The sequence below is a fragment of the Nelusetta ayraudi genome, unplaced genomic scaffold (genome assembly GCF_046127955.1).
Source record: "Nelusetta ayraudi isolate G7.1 ecotype Tasmania unplaced genomic scaffold, CSIRO-AGI_Nayr_v1 ptg000011l, whole genome shotgun sequence".
Lineage (NCBI taxonomy): Eukaryota > Metazoa > Chordata > Actinopteri > Tetraodontiformes > Monacanthidae > Nelusetta > Nelusetta ayraudi.
In genome coordinates, this window is record NW_027466061.1 from 15,950,325 (window position 1) to 15,967,182 (window position 16,858).

General features: G+C 43.6%; 1 protein-coding gene across 1 annotated transcript in view; it reads right to left on the reverse strand.

Moving 5' to 3' along the window:
- The window catches only part of LOC142885200 (A-type potassium channel modulatory protein DPP6-like), a 77,500-nt gene extending 61,139 nt beyond the window's left edge, over positions 1–16,361 (reverse strand). The window contains exon 1 of the mRNA XM_076021426.1: positions 15,935–16,361. Coding sequence (XP_075877541.1) covers positions 15,935–15,991 — 57 coding nt within the window. The 5' untranslated portion in view covers positions 15,992–16,361. The remainder of the gene's footprint in view (positions 1–15,934) is intronic.
- Positions 16,362–16,858: the final 497 nt, after the last annotated feature.

A 16,858-nucleotide genomic window follows, 5' to 3' on the forward strand; every position in this document is an offset into this window, starting at 1 on the left:
GCTCAGTTCGGCTACAAACACTTCATTGTCACCACTATCTTGCCAATGCCTACCTGCTGTCAGATTTCTGTCTCTGTGGTGACTCCCTCCCTCTACGTCACAGCTTTGTTTCCAGGATTTCAAAATAAAAGTACAAAAAACTTGAAATGTATGGTGGATCCACAAGTGGCCATATACGGGAGTCTAGTTTCTTCTGTGTCAACACACTGAGTGACTGGAGTCTCCAACCTGCACAGTGCTCCTTACAGCAATTCTCCTCTTATAATTTCTGTACTTCCTGCCTTTAGTTATATTTTTCACTCAGACATCCAAAGCCTCATACGCTGCTGCAAAAGTCATTACATGCTTACATGATGCTCGCGGCAGCCAGTGAAATGCAGCGCTCTGGCAAATGAAGAATATTGGCTTATACGTGTTTTGCTGCCTCTGGTCACGGCCACAAGCGAAAAGCCTCCAGCTCACTCTGTCACCTCGCCACGGAGGGCCGAGCTGTGTTTTTCCGAAATAGGTCATCTTCACAGGGCTACCACTTCAAAAGCAGCACTGAAGCAGGGCTCCAAGCAACCCTGCCCCTCTCCCTCACACACACACACACACACACACACACACACACACACACACACACACAGATTTTGATGAGCAAGACTCTTTTTCGCATCTCCCATTAATTCAAATCGAGTTTACTTTGTCGCCGTCCACAGAAATACTCAATGAGCAGCAGAAATGAAAATACTTTATATTCAATGGCAAACAAAGAGAGAGAGAGAGTTTCAATTATTTTCTTTAACAAATGGGGAGTAATCTCCAGTGCTGAAAGAACTGCTGGAGGCTCATTGATTTAGGGTTTGAATTATGAATGTAAGCCCCATAATAGGATATGTAACTAGAATGCAGAATATTGATTTCAAAGGTTTGGACGCTCATTCAAAAAACAGGACATGGGACATTACTACCACAGGCTAATTAAAGTTAGTCCCCATCCCTCCATTTATCCTCAGTTTTTGTTATTTTTCCTTTTGACTTTGAGCATAATTCATAAATCAATTACAGCCACAAGTTATTTTGGCTCCTGCGCCTGCTGTTTAATCACGGGTGAAATTTATGCCATGGACCCAAGAGCTCAGCTGAAGCAGCTTCCTTCTGCACACATCGGCTCGCTCTTTGCCACATCGTCATTTGTTTCTCAATTTCATAAATGCATTTTCCAGGGTTTGCAGGTCTCCCAGGGGAAATAGGTCCAAGTCACTTGACATCCATTTCTGCTTGTTGCTGTTGTTGTCATTTTTTTTGTGCACTACCTGCGCTAACACCCCCTCACCTCCCCATTCTGGGCCGTGCAGGGATGCCCGGGCGCAGCTCAGCTTCCCTATCGCCTCCCCGCAGATACGGCAGCTGACTGGATCGGCGCCTGCAGTCGAGCTTTGTCTTGGAAGAAACCAGAGGCGTGATGGTGACGACACTGTAACTGCAGCACTTCTGCAGGGGGTCAGTGTGGCCGATGTAGGCAGCGAAAAACAAAACTGAGCTTCTGGGCAGATGTGAATCTGACAAGACCTGCAGGTCAGAATGACTTCACTTAATGGAAAAAAAAAAAATCCAGCATTTTGAATATGCCTCCATGGGTGAATTTATTTGGGATTTCTATGAAGAAATATATGCAGTACACTTCGAGTCTCAGAGGCAACCCGCAGGTTGAATTTGATTACTAAATAAAAGATGAAGGCCCTTACCACTATAAATTGAAGAGGATTTTTTTTTTTTTTTTTTTAAAGCGAACTAGTAGAAAGCAGAGCAAAAAAATTACGAAACAAAATTTGTTAAAAGAGAAATAAGGCGGTTATGATGCTATAGATCAGTCATTCTTTCCTTTGGCTTTACCAATTTGGATCATACTTTGGGGAGAGTGTGTGTATTGTGTTTTCCTGCTCAAATTGCACCCAAGAGCGTGGTGAAGCGCCAGAGACGAATATTTCCCCGCACTGTATGTGGTGTAATGCACCGTGGATGCATACACACTGTGGCGCGTTCACATCAATCGAAATGTCACCTGTTCCTATCTGAATGCAGCACCCCACAACAGAAAATCCACACAAATTAATTGGATGGAAGAGCGAAATGATCACTCAATCCATGTCTCGCGGAAGTGCAGTAAATGCCTAATTTCCCGTGAACATCACTTATCAAGGGGGAAGAAATTACTTGGCGTCCATGCATGCATGTAGCAAAACGGATTTAGCTACAGCCCGCTATAATCACACAATTTTCCACCGTTTTTCTATTTGGCATTAGCTGGACACTAATGACTTCCCTTGATGCCGCCGCTGAGGGAACCCAGGCAGACGCTTCTTTTTTAAACCTCTTTGTGCCGGGTAACAAACCCCAGCTTTGATGTGGACTCATGTTTGACCTAGAGGACGTCCTCCACGCGGTCTATAACTGTGGCCATTAATAGAACCACTCTGATTTTATTTCTAGTAATTAGAAACTGATTAGGGAAAATACAGAATTGATGTCAGTGACACCTTTTGATACTAAATTAAAGATATCATTGAAAAGGAGGTAATTCTTCTTCGTTTTCCTGCAGTTAAGTTTTGTTTTCGGAGGATTTTAGATTTTTATATCAATGGGACGGGTAGACAGGCAGGCAGGCAGGCATGCAGGCTAGATAGATAGATAGATAGATAGATAGATAGATAGATAGATAGATAGATAGATAGACAGACAGAGATTGCCTCCCAGGGCAGAAACATCTTCCTGTCAGCGTTAATCAAACTTTAATTCTGCCTTACTGGAGGACAGAGTCGATAGGACGCTGCAAAGGAAGACATTTCTTATCGCTAGATTGCACCTTTGGCTCATTTTCGACCGTGTACGATGAGCACATTCAATTACAGCGTGCCCCAAGACGGGACACTTCATTACAATTGTGGCCACTCCCACTGAAGCCCAAAGGCTCCACAAATCACAGGGATCCGGCCGGGTGTGTTTCCCTGATAAAATGCTAATACAGACAGGTATAAACACATTTAGTCTGCATGTGGGTAGGACATCTCATGCATATTTTTGACTTGAACCAGCACTTGGAACTCACATTTTTCTGCAAGTGCTCCCCCCATTGCGGCTCCCTCTAAACTCATTTCCCCCTGAACCGAGAGCAGGGTGCAACTTAACTGAGTGCATTAAAGGACCAAGGCCATGGAGAACGATGCCTGTCGGAACTGGCATGTTATTATCCTCCGCAGATAATAAGTGCCGAACCTTCCCGTACATGACAGATGAAGGGGAGCTGTGCGCCGAGCCCAAATTGAAATGGTAGCAGATAACTCACTGAGGAAATGGAGTTTAATGCTCAGTGGAGAACGCGAGGGAATGGACTGTGGCTACGTTTGAAGGAGAGGACAGCTGCAGATCGCAAGCAGGGGCAGGGGACGCGCGGATAATTATGGCCACGCGTATGTTTGGTGCAGGAAGTAGACTGAAAAAGACAGTATGATTAAGTTAGACACGATAAAAGTTTGAGGAACTGCTCCGCTTCTCCCACTCCAGTGATTTTTATGTTGCTACAAAGTACACCATTAAAAAATGTCTTCAGCTGTTTAATAATCTCATCGCTCTTCATACTTTTAACATGCATGCGTCCTTTAATCACAAACAGAAACCAGAAATCTCCACAGTCAGAAAATTAGAGAGAACTTCGATCATTTCCCTTGAAAAGTGACCGGGTTAAAATTTCTTCAAACACCACACAGGATCACAAAAGTTATCCTTTAAACTTCTCCACATCAATCAGCCTCGCAGCCCATTTACATTCACACTAGAGAGCAGTATTAAGTCAGCAAAGACGAGCGATTAGCTGACCTCCAAGCCCTCTAAATGATTTTCACACAAGCAAAAGAGTAAACAAAATGTTTGAATTCAGGTCACAACCGGTGAGGAGTACGAGCCATTTTTTTTTCTTTTTTAAATAAAAGAAAAAATCAAACATATCGACACAACAGCAGCTTGGTATTTCTGTCAAACTTTCCCTCCCCCGGTGGAAGACCACTTCCCTCCGAAGTCATTAGCTGGGAAACACATCACAAAGAATGAAAATGAGGCACTAAAGCATTCCAGCGTAGCCAACCGTTGACTGGAAGTCCTATTGGAAATTAACAATAACATTTTTTATTTATTTTTTTTAAATAAAAAGGCCTTGACGTTTGTCTATCAAGATGCGGCGAGTGTTGTGGCGACGTGGGCGACGATGCCTCCGCGCCTGTCCTGCCGCTATCCGAGAGAGCCGGCAGCCTTCGGCTCGCCCATAAACGCAGACATTCCCACGCACCGTGCCATGCATGCTAAAAGGGCCCCTTACCCTTCTGGAAGGCGCGCCGGTGTCTATCTTCAGCTGGGTGGCAATGAGGACAGACATGGTGTGTGTACAAGTGCCACTCGTGTCTCCCCCTCGCTGTGCTCGCACCTTTGTGCAGTGAAGTTCAAGCTGCTGGAGGTGTCTGAGAAGCCCCCCTCCCACACACACACACACACACACACACACACACTCTCTCTCACACTTTTCTCCTCCTCTCTTCCCTCCACACCTCCCCAACAGCTCATGGGAGCAGCAGAGAGGACGACCCGGGGGTCCGGTACCCCGACCAAAGCCACTCCCTCATCTCCCTGCAAGGTGGAATCAATCACACAGAAGAGGCTGGCAACGACAACAACTACACACACGCTCCTCCCGCCACCCCCTCCCCTGAAAATGGTCTGGGAGGGTGAGAGGGAGGCTGAATGTCCCGACCACTCGCCCACCACCTCTCCCAGCCCCCAAGGCGGAGGAGGGAGCAGCCGTCTGGCTAAATCAGCCAAAGATACAGTCGTCTATTTAAGAAGCAATAAACGCAACACATCACTTCCCAACTCTGCCCGCTCAGCTTTTTTCACCCTCCAGCCCTGCCGCCAGTTGTGCAAGTGTTTATTTTCCCCAGTCTGAGCGTGTGCACAACAGGAAAATGGATCAGTTCAGGCGTTTTTTTGCAGTGAGAGCTGTGATTTAGTGTGAGTAATATTTATGCAGCGTGTCCTCTCGGCCGTCATAAAATACGAGCTCCCGACCACAAACACACTCCACTAACACGGTGGAAGCCTGGGACGAGGCCGTGCTCCTGCTGTTTTTACGCAGCGTTTGTGTCCTTTTGTGTTGAATTTCACGGCCACTGAAATTCCACTTTGTACAACCAAAGAAAAAAGATGAGACACACACAAAGACAGAAATGAAAATAGATGTAAAATGTTCACAGTTTTGAATGAAGATGTACATTCATTTAATCCCATCCAAGCTAAGAGAATGGTGCATGCTGGTTTAAGACCCCATGATGTTCATGATATGTTGGGTTCACATCATAAGTCGCTGGCTTTTCAAGTGTCCACTGGCTTTGTCCGTTTCCTGTACAGAAACTGAACACTTAACTTCACTTAAACTTACTTAAAACCTCACTTTCCCTAACAGATCATTTCTGGCGCAAACACACTGGTACTGGTTCAGGACGAACAGCAAAAAAGAAGAAGATGAAAAGGAACTGAGCTGAGCTAATAGCCGCTGGCTAACCTTAGCCAATAATGACAGATATCGTTCCCTGACTCGTATATGACTAATGTGACAGCTTAACCTACCAAATGACCAGGTGACAACTCAAATTAGACTGTTGTATGATGGATCACCAGCCTGCTCTGCACAGTGTGCTGGTGCAGAGCACAATAGCGACATATTTACCTCTCCTGGCATGTCATGTGTTTGTACACAATAAATTGCTGTCAAAATGAAAATTGTTTTCCCTCTGCATATATTACCTATACTTTATGTTTTTAAAAAAAATCAGTTTAAAGCTCACCAAAATGGAATCATGCACCGCAATGATGCCACGTCCCGGCGTTTTGCCTGTTTGTAAAATGGTAAATGAAGTCAGCAGGCATGTTCATTAAGGCAAAGTCACATGGCAGATTAACGCAACAACTTTTACACGTCACATGGCGCAAGTCGCTGTCCTATTTAGGATTCATGAGTAAAATCTTCGTACGACCTTGCAATTATTCACAGGAAATATGAATAAAATCAAGCGGAAATGCCTTTTTCCTTATTTCACGGTCAGCACTACGTTTTATACCCTGTGGCAGGATCTGGTTCGAGGTTTCATGGCACTTCATAAGTACTGATATTTAAAGACAGCTGAATTTCCTCCTCGGTTCTGATTCATAGGGGCCGGTTAAAGGAAGAGTTCCCCCCCTGCGGCTGCAGCAGTCTATCACTGATGACTGCTAAGCGCCTGCCCATATTTTACAAGTTTGATTTGTTCACCGAGGACAGATCAAGGCAACAGCATCAGCTGATAAAAGGCTGCAGTTGGCTAAAGCCAGACAGAATATGACACAAGACCATGTAAGTTAAGAAGAAAAGCAGAACACTTACAAATGGTTTCATGCTGAGGCAGACAAACAATTCAAAATAATCATGGTAACTAGAAGATTTTTAACATATTCAAAACATTTTTTAAACTTTTGCACCAGGAACAAATGCAACGTTCAATTATGACAGCTACAAAAGTAACATCTGTAACAACAACAGTTGATCAGCTGATCTGTTGGGCTTGTTGGCCAGTCTTCTCAGATGAAGTGTTAAACAGTCCCCCAGCAATAATAAAATAGACTGTGCAGTTTCAACTCCTACAAAAGGATGAGAAACTCTCCCTCTCTAGATCTTTTTTGTTGACAGACAAGGAGAAGTGAGAGCGGGCTCAGCCACATCACATGTACTCACCATCAACACCGGCGCTCCACAGGGATGTGTGCTTGGCTCATTCCTATAACACTCTACAAAAATGACTGCATAGGCCCATCACCTCCCATCACATACCTTAAATGTCCAGACGACGCTGCTATTCTTGCACTTCTTTCTGAAAGCAACTCTGCTCAGGACTATTCCAACACAGTAACACTCTTCACTCAGTGGTGTATGGACAATCATGTATACATCAACATCAGCAAAGTCAAGGTAATAATGTTCACACAGACCTCACCTCAAACCCCATCATCATCCTAATCAACAACCAGACACCTGAGAAAGAAGACGGATGCACTTAATCAGCACATGCAGAAAAGAGGCCTGTTGGCCGACAGGAAACTCAAAGGTCTTAATGTTACCACATACTGTTACTCCTCAACCAAAGCATCGCACAATCAATCCTTCTGTAAGGCTCCAAATGTATTTTCAACATGCTCTTTGTCTCCAACTGGACAAAATTAACACGTATCACACACCTCGCTTCTAAGATTATTGGTCTTTCCACAGTCAACCTCACAGAGCTGAACAACAGATCCATAAGATGCTTTGCAACCTCAATGGAACAGCACACAACACACCCACTCACCTAGCACCTCATCTCACTACGATCAGGACGCAGATACCTGACACTCACATTCAGGGAAGCTCATTTTGGCAGAAGCCTTCTCCCCCCCCGGTACAGCAACGCCAAATGGAAGACCTCACTGATGTCCTTTTGTCTGTCACTGTTTTGTTTTCTGTGATGTATGTACTGTCTTTCCCCCATGTACCTGTAAAGCCAGTGAAACCAAACACCATAAAGTCAAAGTCTAAAAGCGTGATGTAAAAACTTCCATGGTGTCTTGTCCAAACTTGGTTTACTTGTTTTACCAGTATCCTGAGTCATCTCGAAGTTTAGAATGAAACTGTTACATCCGAAAATTTGGCATTTTTAATGTGGAGTCGTCTTCCCAGCCCAGTGATGAAGAAAACCTATGTGTCCAGTAAAGGACATAACAACAAAATAATAATAAACATTCCAGCAACCAAGCAGGGCAATAATAACGCAGCCTGACATGACTTAAGACGCGGCGGTCAATGTTATGGCCGCTGCTGTTGCAGTTAACAACCTGATTTTTATGCAGTGACATTTTCTCAGCGTCTTTTTAAACAGGCCCCTGATTGGTCTGCATTCAATTTTGTCGTATCTACCGCAATGACATACACCCCTATGTTTGCGAACATTGCTGGCTAACAGTTCGTCCTTGTAATTGCAATTTGTGCAAAAGGTCAACAGAGTCGTTGCCTCAGAGCGCAGGGGTGTTGCGGCATTCATCACTACAGCAGAAGATTAAAAATGCCAGAAATTCCTAACTTAGTTTCCTCTCAATTTCCGAATACCGCTTTGATGAATTTGCAGTACAGCTGCAAAACATATTTTTCAGAGCTGGTGTCAAATCACCACTAATTAAGTCTAGGATAAAAAAATCTACACAAACAAACTATACAAAATATATTTGTTTATGTTCAAATCAAGTATTCTTTTTCACTGTAAATGGCACTTGTCATTGAAAATGCCTAAAGCTCATTTTGTTTTTTGGGCTAGGAGAGGACAGTGGATTTATTGTGAGATGGCATGGAGATAATGAAACAATCAATTAGGAGTCTGGGCTCATCCAGAGTGTCTGCCGGCAGACTGGCATCTACATATTTTCAAATTAAACTGTAAAATTATGAATGGATCAATAAATAAGGTAATTTAAAGTCAAACAGCTTGGAGTCCAAGAAATAAATCATTCATTCTATCATCATTACACTTTTCCATAGGCAAGTTTTGGCTTTATAAAAGTTGCCTTCCTCACAATAAGGTCAACGGTGTGATTTAACGGTTGCATTAGCACTTTAGTCTAAAAACGGCAGTATGGCGCCATAAACTTTTATCCATGTGACCAGACTTAATCATAGTGATCATAATGTGCTTTTACATGACAATAAGAAAACTACTCAATTATTTTAATAAAACATTTGCAAAATACATGTAAATGTGTGAAATTGTACAAGATCTAGTCTCTTCAACTCAGATTGGCAGTGTATACACCAGCATATGCATTTGCATATGCACAGTTCCCAACCTCAGCTTCCACTCAGAAGTTGAAAAGAATGTGGTCAACAGAGAGATGACAGAGTGATGTGGCAAGAAAACAAGCAGAGGCTAAAATATGGTTGGATGAGGACATATAGACAGTCACTAAACTAGTTGACCTTGTTGATGGTCTGGTCTGCGACCTAACAGGTCAGCTGGAAAAGGTCAATACTAACAAATAGAAAGGGGACATATCGCCACCTACTGGGGCACAGTGGGACCCGCCACAGTCGATAAATCAATTCCTCCCCCAAGGTTGTGTGCTCAGACAAGGTCAGCAGTTCAAATGAATGGCCACTCCAAAACACGGCTGAAACCATTGCTGCATGTAGAGGTACTGAGAAAGAAGACTCTAAAATCACCCAAAAAATATCTAACACGACAGAGCAGATGCAGCTGTGTTGAAAGAGTTCTAAATAAAGCTCAGGCCAGGAGGACGCCATTGTTTCAAAACACGACATTGTCACAACAAGACTCGCTCTTTCCCGCTCTGCAGCGGTTTTTCATCTTCAGCTGCTTTGAACACAACAAGGCACGAGGCAGAGGCGGACACTTTCAAAGCCCTGCAAAAATAATCATCTCACTTTTTCGCCAACTCTTCTTCGGGCTCACATAGAAAGACCATGGATTCACCGGTGGATGTGCATCATCTCTTTCTTTATCCATGGGGTGATCCAGGACTCCCATAAACCTCCTATGTCCTTCCCCAAAGCTTTGATCGTGACCTTCAGCCCTGCAACGCTACCCTGCCTAGGTATCTTCTTCATGTGGATTCCAAGGGTCTGTGTGTCTGCACTTGGTATGCTTCTCGGGGGCGTCTCCGCTTTGAACTCAAGGAAGGGCAACGGTGAGATACGGAGCGAGAATACAACAGCGCGTGTCAGAATGTGAATGAGTGCGCGAGCGTGAGCAATATCGCACTTTCTTCGTGAGGAAGATGAACTGATGCCGCTTCACACAGAGCTCTGCCGGGTCACGTGCTACAGATATACGTAGATTGGACCTGCGCCTTTGGGGAGCACTGTAAGAACAAAACTCCATCCAGGAGGAAAAACTTCAGGCGCTCAAGAGCCACTGGAACCTGGGCATCTTTCATAAACATGGTTCACATCAACAGCAAAGCTTCCCCCTGAGAGCCCGAACCCACCGTGCAGCAGTTAGCTGTGACAAATGGATGCCGCTGAATGGCATCGGTCCCTTGTTGCCGCGCCACCCCGGTTGTTTCCTCTCCTCGAATTTCATTTTGGCGAACAAAGAGAGCTGTTGTTCGCCCAGGCATTATCACTCTCAATGCGGCCGTAGGATAAAATAAACAGATGGTATCAGGATGCGCACTTAGTATGTGTGCGTGCACACATCGGGAAAATGAAAGTCATTTCCCAGCGACTATTAGAGGCTGTGGCCGGCAATACAAACATTTTCAACAGGTGATTAGAAGTGCAATGGTTCAGCGCTGAAACAAAGCGCCAGCACCAGAATGAATAAAGAAAGGCGTTTTATCTGAGCATATGCCTGCTGCATACAGAATGTTTTAAGGGGAGGCTCGTCTGAGCAATTTGACTCAGGGGAACTTTAACATTCAGCTCAGGATACCAGCAAATCTTTGACATGCACTTCCCAATCTAGCCGTGCTACAAATTTCAACCTGATCAAACTGAGCACATACAGGATTGTGCTCGCTGACAACATAAAATGAACCACTTGGGATTAGGAAAGTGTTTAAACCACCATGCGATGGGACATTTAGGACGAAAAACTCTTTTCTTTCTTCCTACAACTTGTAGAAGCCTTGTCAGCAGCTTCACTGGTAATGCAACTGATTAGTAGCGAGGGACGGGAGATATAGTGGCTGCAAAATTTCAGGCAGTGGCCAAAACCAGAGGCAGTCATCAACCCAGATGAAACGGGTCACTCAAATGGACAGCGCTAATTCAATCTGAATAATGTCTGCGCATGATTAAATGACATGAATAGTGTTCTGACTGGGATCTGAGACACGGTGTGAATTCTGAATAAAAATGATGAAAGACCACTAATGGGAATCTGTGGAGCTATACGAGAACACACCACAGTAAAATAGTGTTTAGATGGTGGGGCAGTGTATCCTCCCGGGGTGACATTTAATTATGAAAGCAGCCGTGTATATTGTCTTTCACTGAAAGCATTTTAAAAAAACACACACACACACACACACATCCACACCACAGACACACAATTTGAAAACACTGCAAAACACTTGATGCAATTTAATTGTGGCGGGCAGAGAACAAACTCCCAAAGGCCTGAATGGAAAATACACTATGTTTGCACATAAAAGAATATGATTTACACTGCACATAAGGTTGCATGTTAAAGATCCCACATTTTAGCCATTTGTCGTTTGTTTTATTTCATCCACAACACCAGCGAGGCAGCCTCACACAATTAATCACCTAAAAGAGTCCTTAGATCTCCAGAAAAATATGTTTGGCCCTCCTTTCCTTTCTCCCACAATAAATCCTATTTTTTCTCTTCCTGCTAAAAATTATGTTTTGTTTTACCTTTCACGTGTTTGAAAAGGGGACAAGAAAAGGGTTCGGAATTGCTTCTTTTAGCACCCCTTTTCCCAAAAGTGAAACTCGCTTCAGAGGAGGGACTACTCACAGAAATGCATATCACTGTTTAAAAAAATGAAAAATGAAAATACTATTGTGGGCCATTTAAGTCATATAAAACAGCTAATATCAAAACATGACTTTTTCAGCTCCTTAACAAGTGTTTTTGCATTACTAGCATGCCAACTAACACACCAAGACAAATCACAACTTATGCATTTCCTGATGGGCTAGATGGTATTGAAATGAGTTGCTCAGAAATTACTCTACTTCCTACGTCGAGCTGATTATCATATCTTTCTTCTTTTTATGTGGTTGAGGTGTCACCGCATGAGAGCTAGTAGACATCTTCCCTACTAGCTAGCTCTAGCAGTGGGCAGTTGGCCAATCACGAGGGAGTGAGCTGTTCAAAGGCAGAGCCACAGACTGAGCAGGTAGTGGAGGGGGGGATAGAGCCAAAACAGCCTCTTCAGGCTGAGTGAGAGAAAGGCTTGCTGTGTAAGAGTGTAAAGCTCAAACTTGGAGTTTCTGTTTTGTTTTGTTTTTTTTTTTTGTTTTTTTTATCAAACAAACCTTGTTTATCGCTGGAAATCCCGCTAAAATTAATTTATTACATCTGGAAATGGCCATAATAGGCCCCTTTAAACTGACAAAATAGCATAACCCAGCTCAACAATTTATCACATACACCGATCAGTGTCTACACTAAAACCACTGACAAAATGAAATGAAAGACATCAATCATCTTGTTGCAGTCCAGTATTGTACTGTGCAACAATGCACCCAGGCATGAGTGCGGATGCCAGTTGGGTTTATTCTGTCTGAAACAAGGTGTGGCTGTCTCTCATGCAGGAAAGATGATGCAACTAGGATCCACGGCGTCCCATTAAACACTGAGTTAAAACCAATAAAATTGCCACATCGTGCCCACATTTTAATAACATAGCTCACTATGAATACCTCAACACAGGACTTAAAGTGATCAGTTACACCATCAAAAGCCGTTGCAGATGTATTAATAGAAGCATCCGTTACATCACAGAAAAATGTCTAAATACCACACTGCTTGAAATCCACAGATCTATGAGTGTTATAAAAATAGCTCTGTTCTAAAAATATATCCTTTACCTTTGTACAAATTTGATTTCCAGCAGAGCATGAGGTTGATCATTTCTGCAGTTAGCTATGAAGTGCATGTATCAGAGAAAAGACATGAGGAGGGAGAGGACAGGGGGAGAGTCAGAGGAGAGGAGGAGATTAAAAAAATTACAATAATAAGTGTATCTCTGTCAGTTTAGCTTGTGAGAGCGAATAAGTCACATCCCTCTTATTTCCAGGGCCGGATCATCACAACTAAATCTGGCGTAATGAGCTTTAGTGAAGATGTGTCGGCATTTTCCTCAGATTTGTCTCTATCCTCTGGAAAGGGGCTGTCGCTCGGATAATCACCGCCAGACTTATTGTATCTTTTCCATGCAAACTGAACTCTGATTATAGTAGAATCTTATGGGCTGTGTTGGCAAGTTCTTAAAAAGTCAAACTTGGTCACAGAAACTTTAGTGTGTTCCCTGGCTTTACAACGAGCTGAGAGTGGTGTCAGCAGAAATGTGGAGTGCACACAGGTACTTGTTCCTAGTCCTGAGGAGAAGTTTGAAAGAAAGTGGCTGGAGGCAGGTACAGGCTGAAAAGAACAAAAAGAACAAAAAGCTGGAAAAACGTACAGCAACACAGGCCGATCTCAGATTGAAATCTCAGATTCCTTCTTCTTCAGATGGTCTTTGATGGAGAATCTTGGTTCCGTGAAGCAGAACCAGCTATACTGTGTTGGTACTAAGAACACATAGGCATTCTTAAAATACTAATACATTGAGGCGAGGGACTTAGTCTCGTGCTCATTTGGAGGATTTGGAGAAAGTCATTTGGAGGATCAGGGACATGAGAACAGTTCTTTGAAGGCATTTGATTGCTTGGCATCTTTCACCAATGGACCGTTTAAGGATCCCTCTTGAACTTTGAGAGTATATAAAGTCTGAGTTTTTAATTATGTAGTCTGGCTTAGACCAACCGCTGGATGTTTTGGTGCCCTTGGCTGCTTTGTGATGCCCCCTCAAAATGTCCTACGTGGCAAAGGCTGAGAAGAAATGCAGTTTGCAGGCAACAACACACAAAACAGAGATAAACAGCAACAGTAACGTAGAGATCAGAAATCTACATACAAATTTATGAAAAGGGAAAAATATACCAGATTTTTTGATACGGCAAAAAAAAAAAGTAATCCCATCAAGACTGTTGTCTGTTGTCTGTTAACATTTAGAATTCTCTGTGTTTAAGAAAGTATGGACAATTAAAGAAAATACATAACAGGCATTCTTCTTCTCGGAAAGCAAAGGCAAATCATTTGACTGCAACATCATTAAGGAGTTAAACAAATGGCAGCCAACCAATCACTGATACAGGTGCCTAGAGAGGTTTGATTTGGTTTTCATTTCATACCGGAATTGTTTTCCTTTTCTTTTGGACTGATTTCATGTAGTCATCTAGATGCCATATAGAGAGTATGTAAGAACATAACTTTGTGTTCAATCCAGCTGCTCCGTCAGAAATTCCACTCAGCAGAGGCAACTTGATAAGCTGTTTGTTTGTTGGCTAACCCATGACTTCGGACTATTTAAGTCGTTGACGCTAGAAAAGTGTCTGCGGGGCATCTGTCTGCGGTGACAGTTGTGAAACTTCATGTTAGCATTATCATGCACAAGCAGCATGTTTTAAGCACATTAACATTTTGAACGTACCTCCAAGCAACAGATAAGAGTAATCCTGCAGTTTTTGTTTGTTTGTTTTTCCCCTCATCTCTGCCCAAGACTCCTGACACATTGTCAGAGCTGCATCAATCACCTCACCTGTCAAGATGTTGGAGCAAATGCACACCCTCTAGACATCATCATTTTATATTTTTTGAGCAATATTGAGAATTGCCCTGAACGGTTTTGCGTCCAGGAGTTTTTAAAGGGCAAAGATGAAACACTGTCACAACAAACATCACCTTACGTGATGTTCAAATGGCCTCCTAGTTTTCAAATGATCTGTTTCACCTCCTCCGAATGGCCCCTTTCATGCATCCTCAATTTTGGAAGCAAACGGAACGAAATTCGGGTCCAATTCGATAGAATTGACATGCGCCGCCTGTGTGACTTTACGCCTCCAGCAGAGGGCAAACTAACTCTAGCACGGGACGATACCGAGAGTCAGTCAAAGTTTTATCTGCGGAAAGTCAATGGCAAATGGGTGAATGCCCACGGCCGCCTCATCCACATTGACAGACGATGCGGAACGCTGATATGTAAATGCGACGAAGTTGATTCAATCAGTGTGCTGAGGAAGGCTTTTTTAACCCTCTTACCCGCCTCCTCACTGCACATGACTGCGGTGGGAGAATAAAAGAAATAGGCTATCTCTTATGAAATCTAAATAACAGTGCGCACCGATGTCTCAATCAACCTTGAACAACGAAATAACACGAAACAGGTCAGAAAAACAATAGCTGGGGTTAAAACGAAGTGCAGCTCATCCTCAATGCGAGAGAGAGAAAGGGGAGAGAGAGAGAGAGAGAGAGAGAGAGAGAGAGAGAGAGAGAGAGAGAGAGAGAGAGAGAGATGCAATATCATTTCGTCGTACAGACAACGCAATCGATGCTCGTGTAATGCAACTTTGAATCGTTTATATCAGAGCTGCAGTGAAATGTCATTATGGGAGTGCTATTGGCTGGGCATCACTTGGCGGACAGATGGTTTTAAGTCCCGAGGGTGGATCGGTGATGTTTTATTTTATCTTGTTTTGAGAATATAAAGCTGGAACAATCCGCGCAGCCATCCAGCCTCAATAGGAGATGTGTTACACATCGCTCAAGTACAACGTAGCCATACCAGGGCGAGATAGAAGGGGGGGCCGCATCAGAACTTATCAGGACAAGCAGATTCTACTTGCCTGCACGTTTAGAAGACGGAGCGACTCTCAATTGAGGTCCTGCGCTCTTTTTTTTTTTTTTTTTTTTTTTTTAAATATATATATATATATATACATATACAAACATCTTACGACAGCGTGTGGGGGAACTTCTAGTGATGAGGCACTTCACACTGCACCAGTAGAGCTCATTTTGCATGAAGGATCCTGCTTTTGAAAAACAAACTGTCGTCCTGAAATGTACTGTCGCGCTTGCACGAAGGAGGGAAAAAGCAGCAACTATAAATCCGATGGCTGCCGCCGCGTCCCACCCGGAAAAATCAGGAATCCCCATCATTAAGACGCCCCAGTAAATACATTTCAGCCGACGGCGATGTTTCATGTTACCATGACAGTTGAATGCAAAGAATATGTTTGAGCGCGTGAGATCATTACCTTATCTCCCTTGGCGGATCCCCTGCGGTAGTTTCCTGCACCTGCTGATGAGTTCATGGTCCCGTGAAGCAGGAGGCTAAACCAACAGACATTCACCTGGAGCCGACTGAGCAATCAACTTTGATCTGTGTCTCACTGGCTGCCTTTCCTCCCCGTCCTCCTCTTCCTTTTCCCCTCACCGCGCGCGCACGCACACGCGAGCGTGCAGACGCTCAGCCAATATTCACCAAAAATAGCCGCGCTTTGTATTTGATCAACTCGGCGCAAATTGAAAAGAGTCACGTGGACGGCGCGCTGGCACTCGCGGCTATTGCAGTGTGGCAGGGGATGAAAAACAGCACCCACTTGTTGGGATCGTGCGGCCCAAATTCGGGAATCCTGCATCTATACCCTATAGGAGAAGCTGCTCCTGGTCTATACGGCGCGCGCACGTGACGGATGACGTGCGCAAAGTTTTCAGACAGCCAATGCGATCTCCAGCCAGCAAGTGAACTTTTTCCTTCAGCTCCCCGCGGAGGCGTCGTTTAGCATTTAGCTAAACCACATAGTCTTTGTTGCTCCACGCCTTCCACAGATGCAATCAGGACACAACAGAAGAAGCAGGGAGTGAATAAAGTCAGATGAATATCCAGATTACAAATAATTCCATGTTTGTTGACAGAGTTTAAGGACTCCACATTACCCCCATCTCCAGATGCTAATTTTCATTCTAGACCCCAGTGGAGCATAGTCTTTTTTATGTATTTATTTATCTTTTAAAGAAAAAGAAAAACTCATTATGGTATTTTTTTTTTCTTTAAAAAATAGCAGATTATGTGTTATATACATCAGTGTCCTTTGTTTTATTGAAAGGGCTGATTTAAAGACAGGCATGTTTCAGCATGTTGGAAAATGGAGAAAGCCATGGGTCGCTTCTTTCAGGGA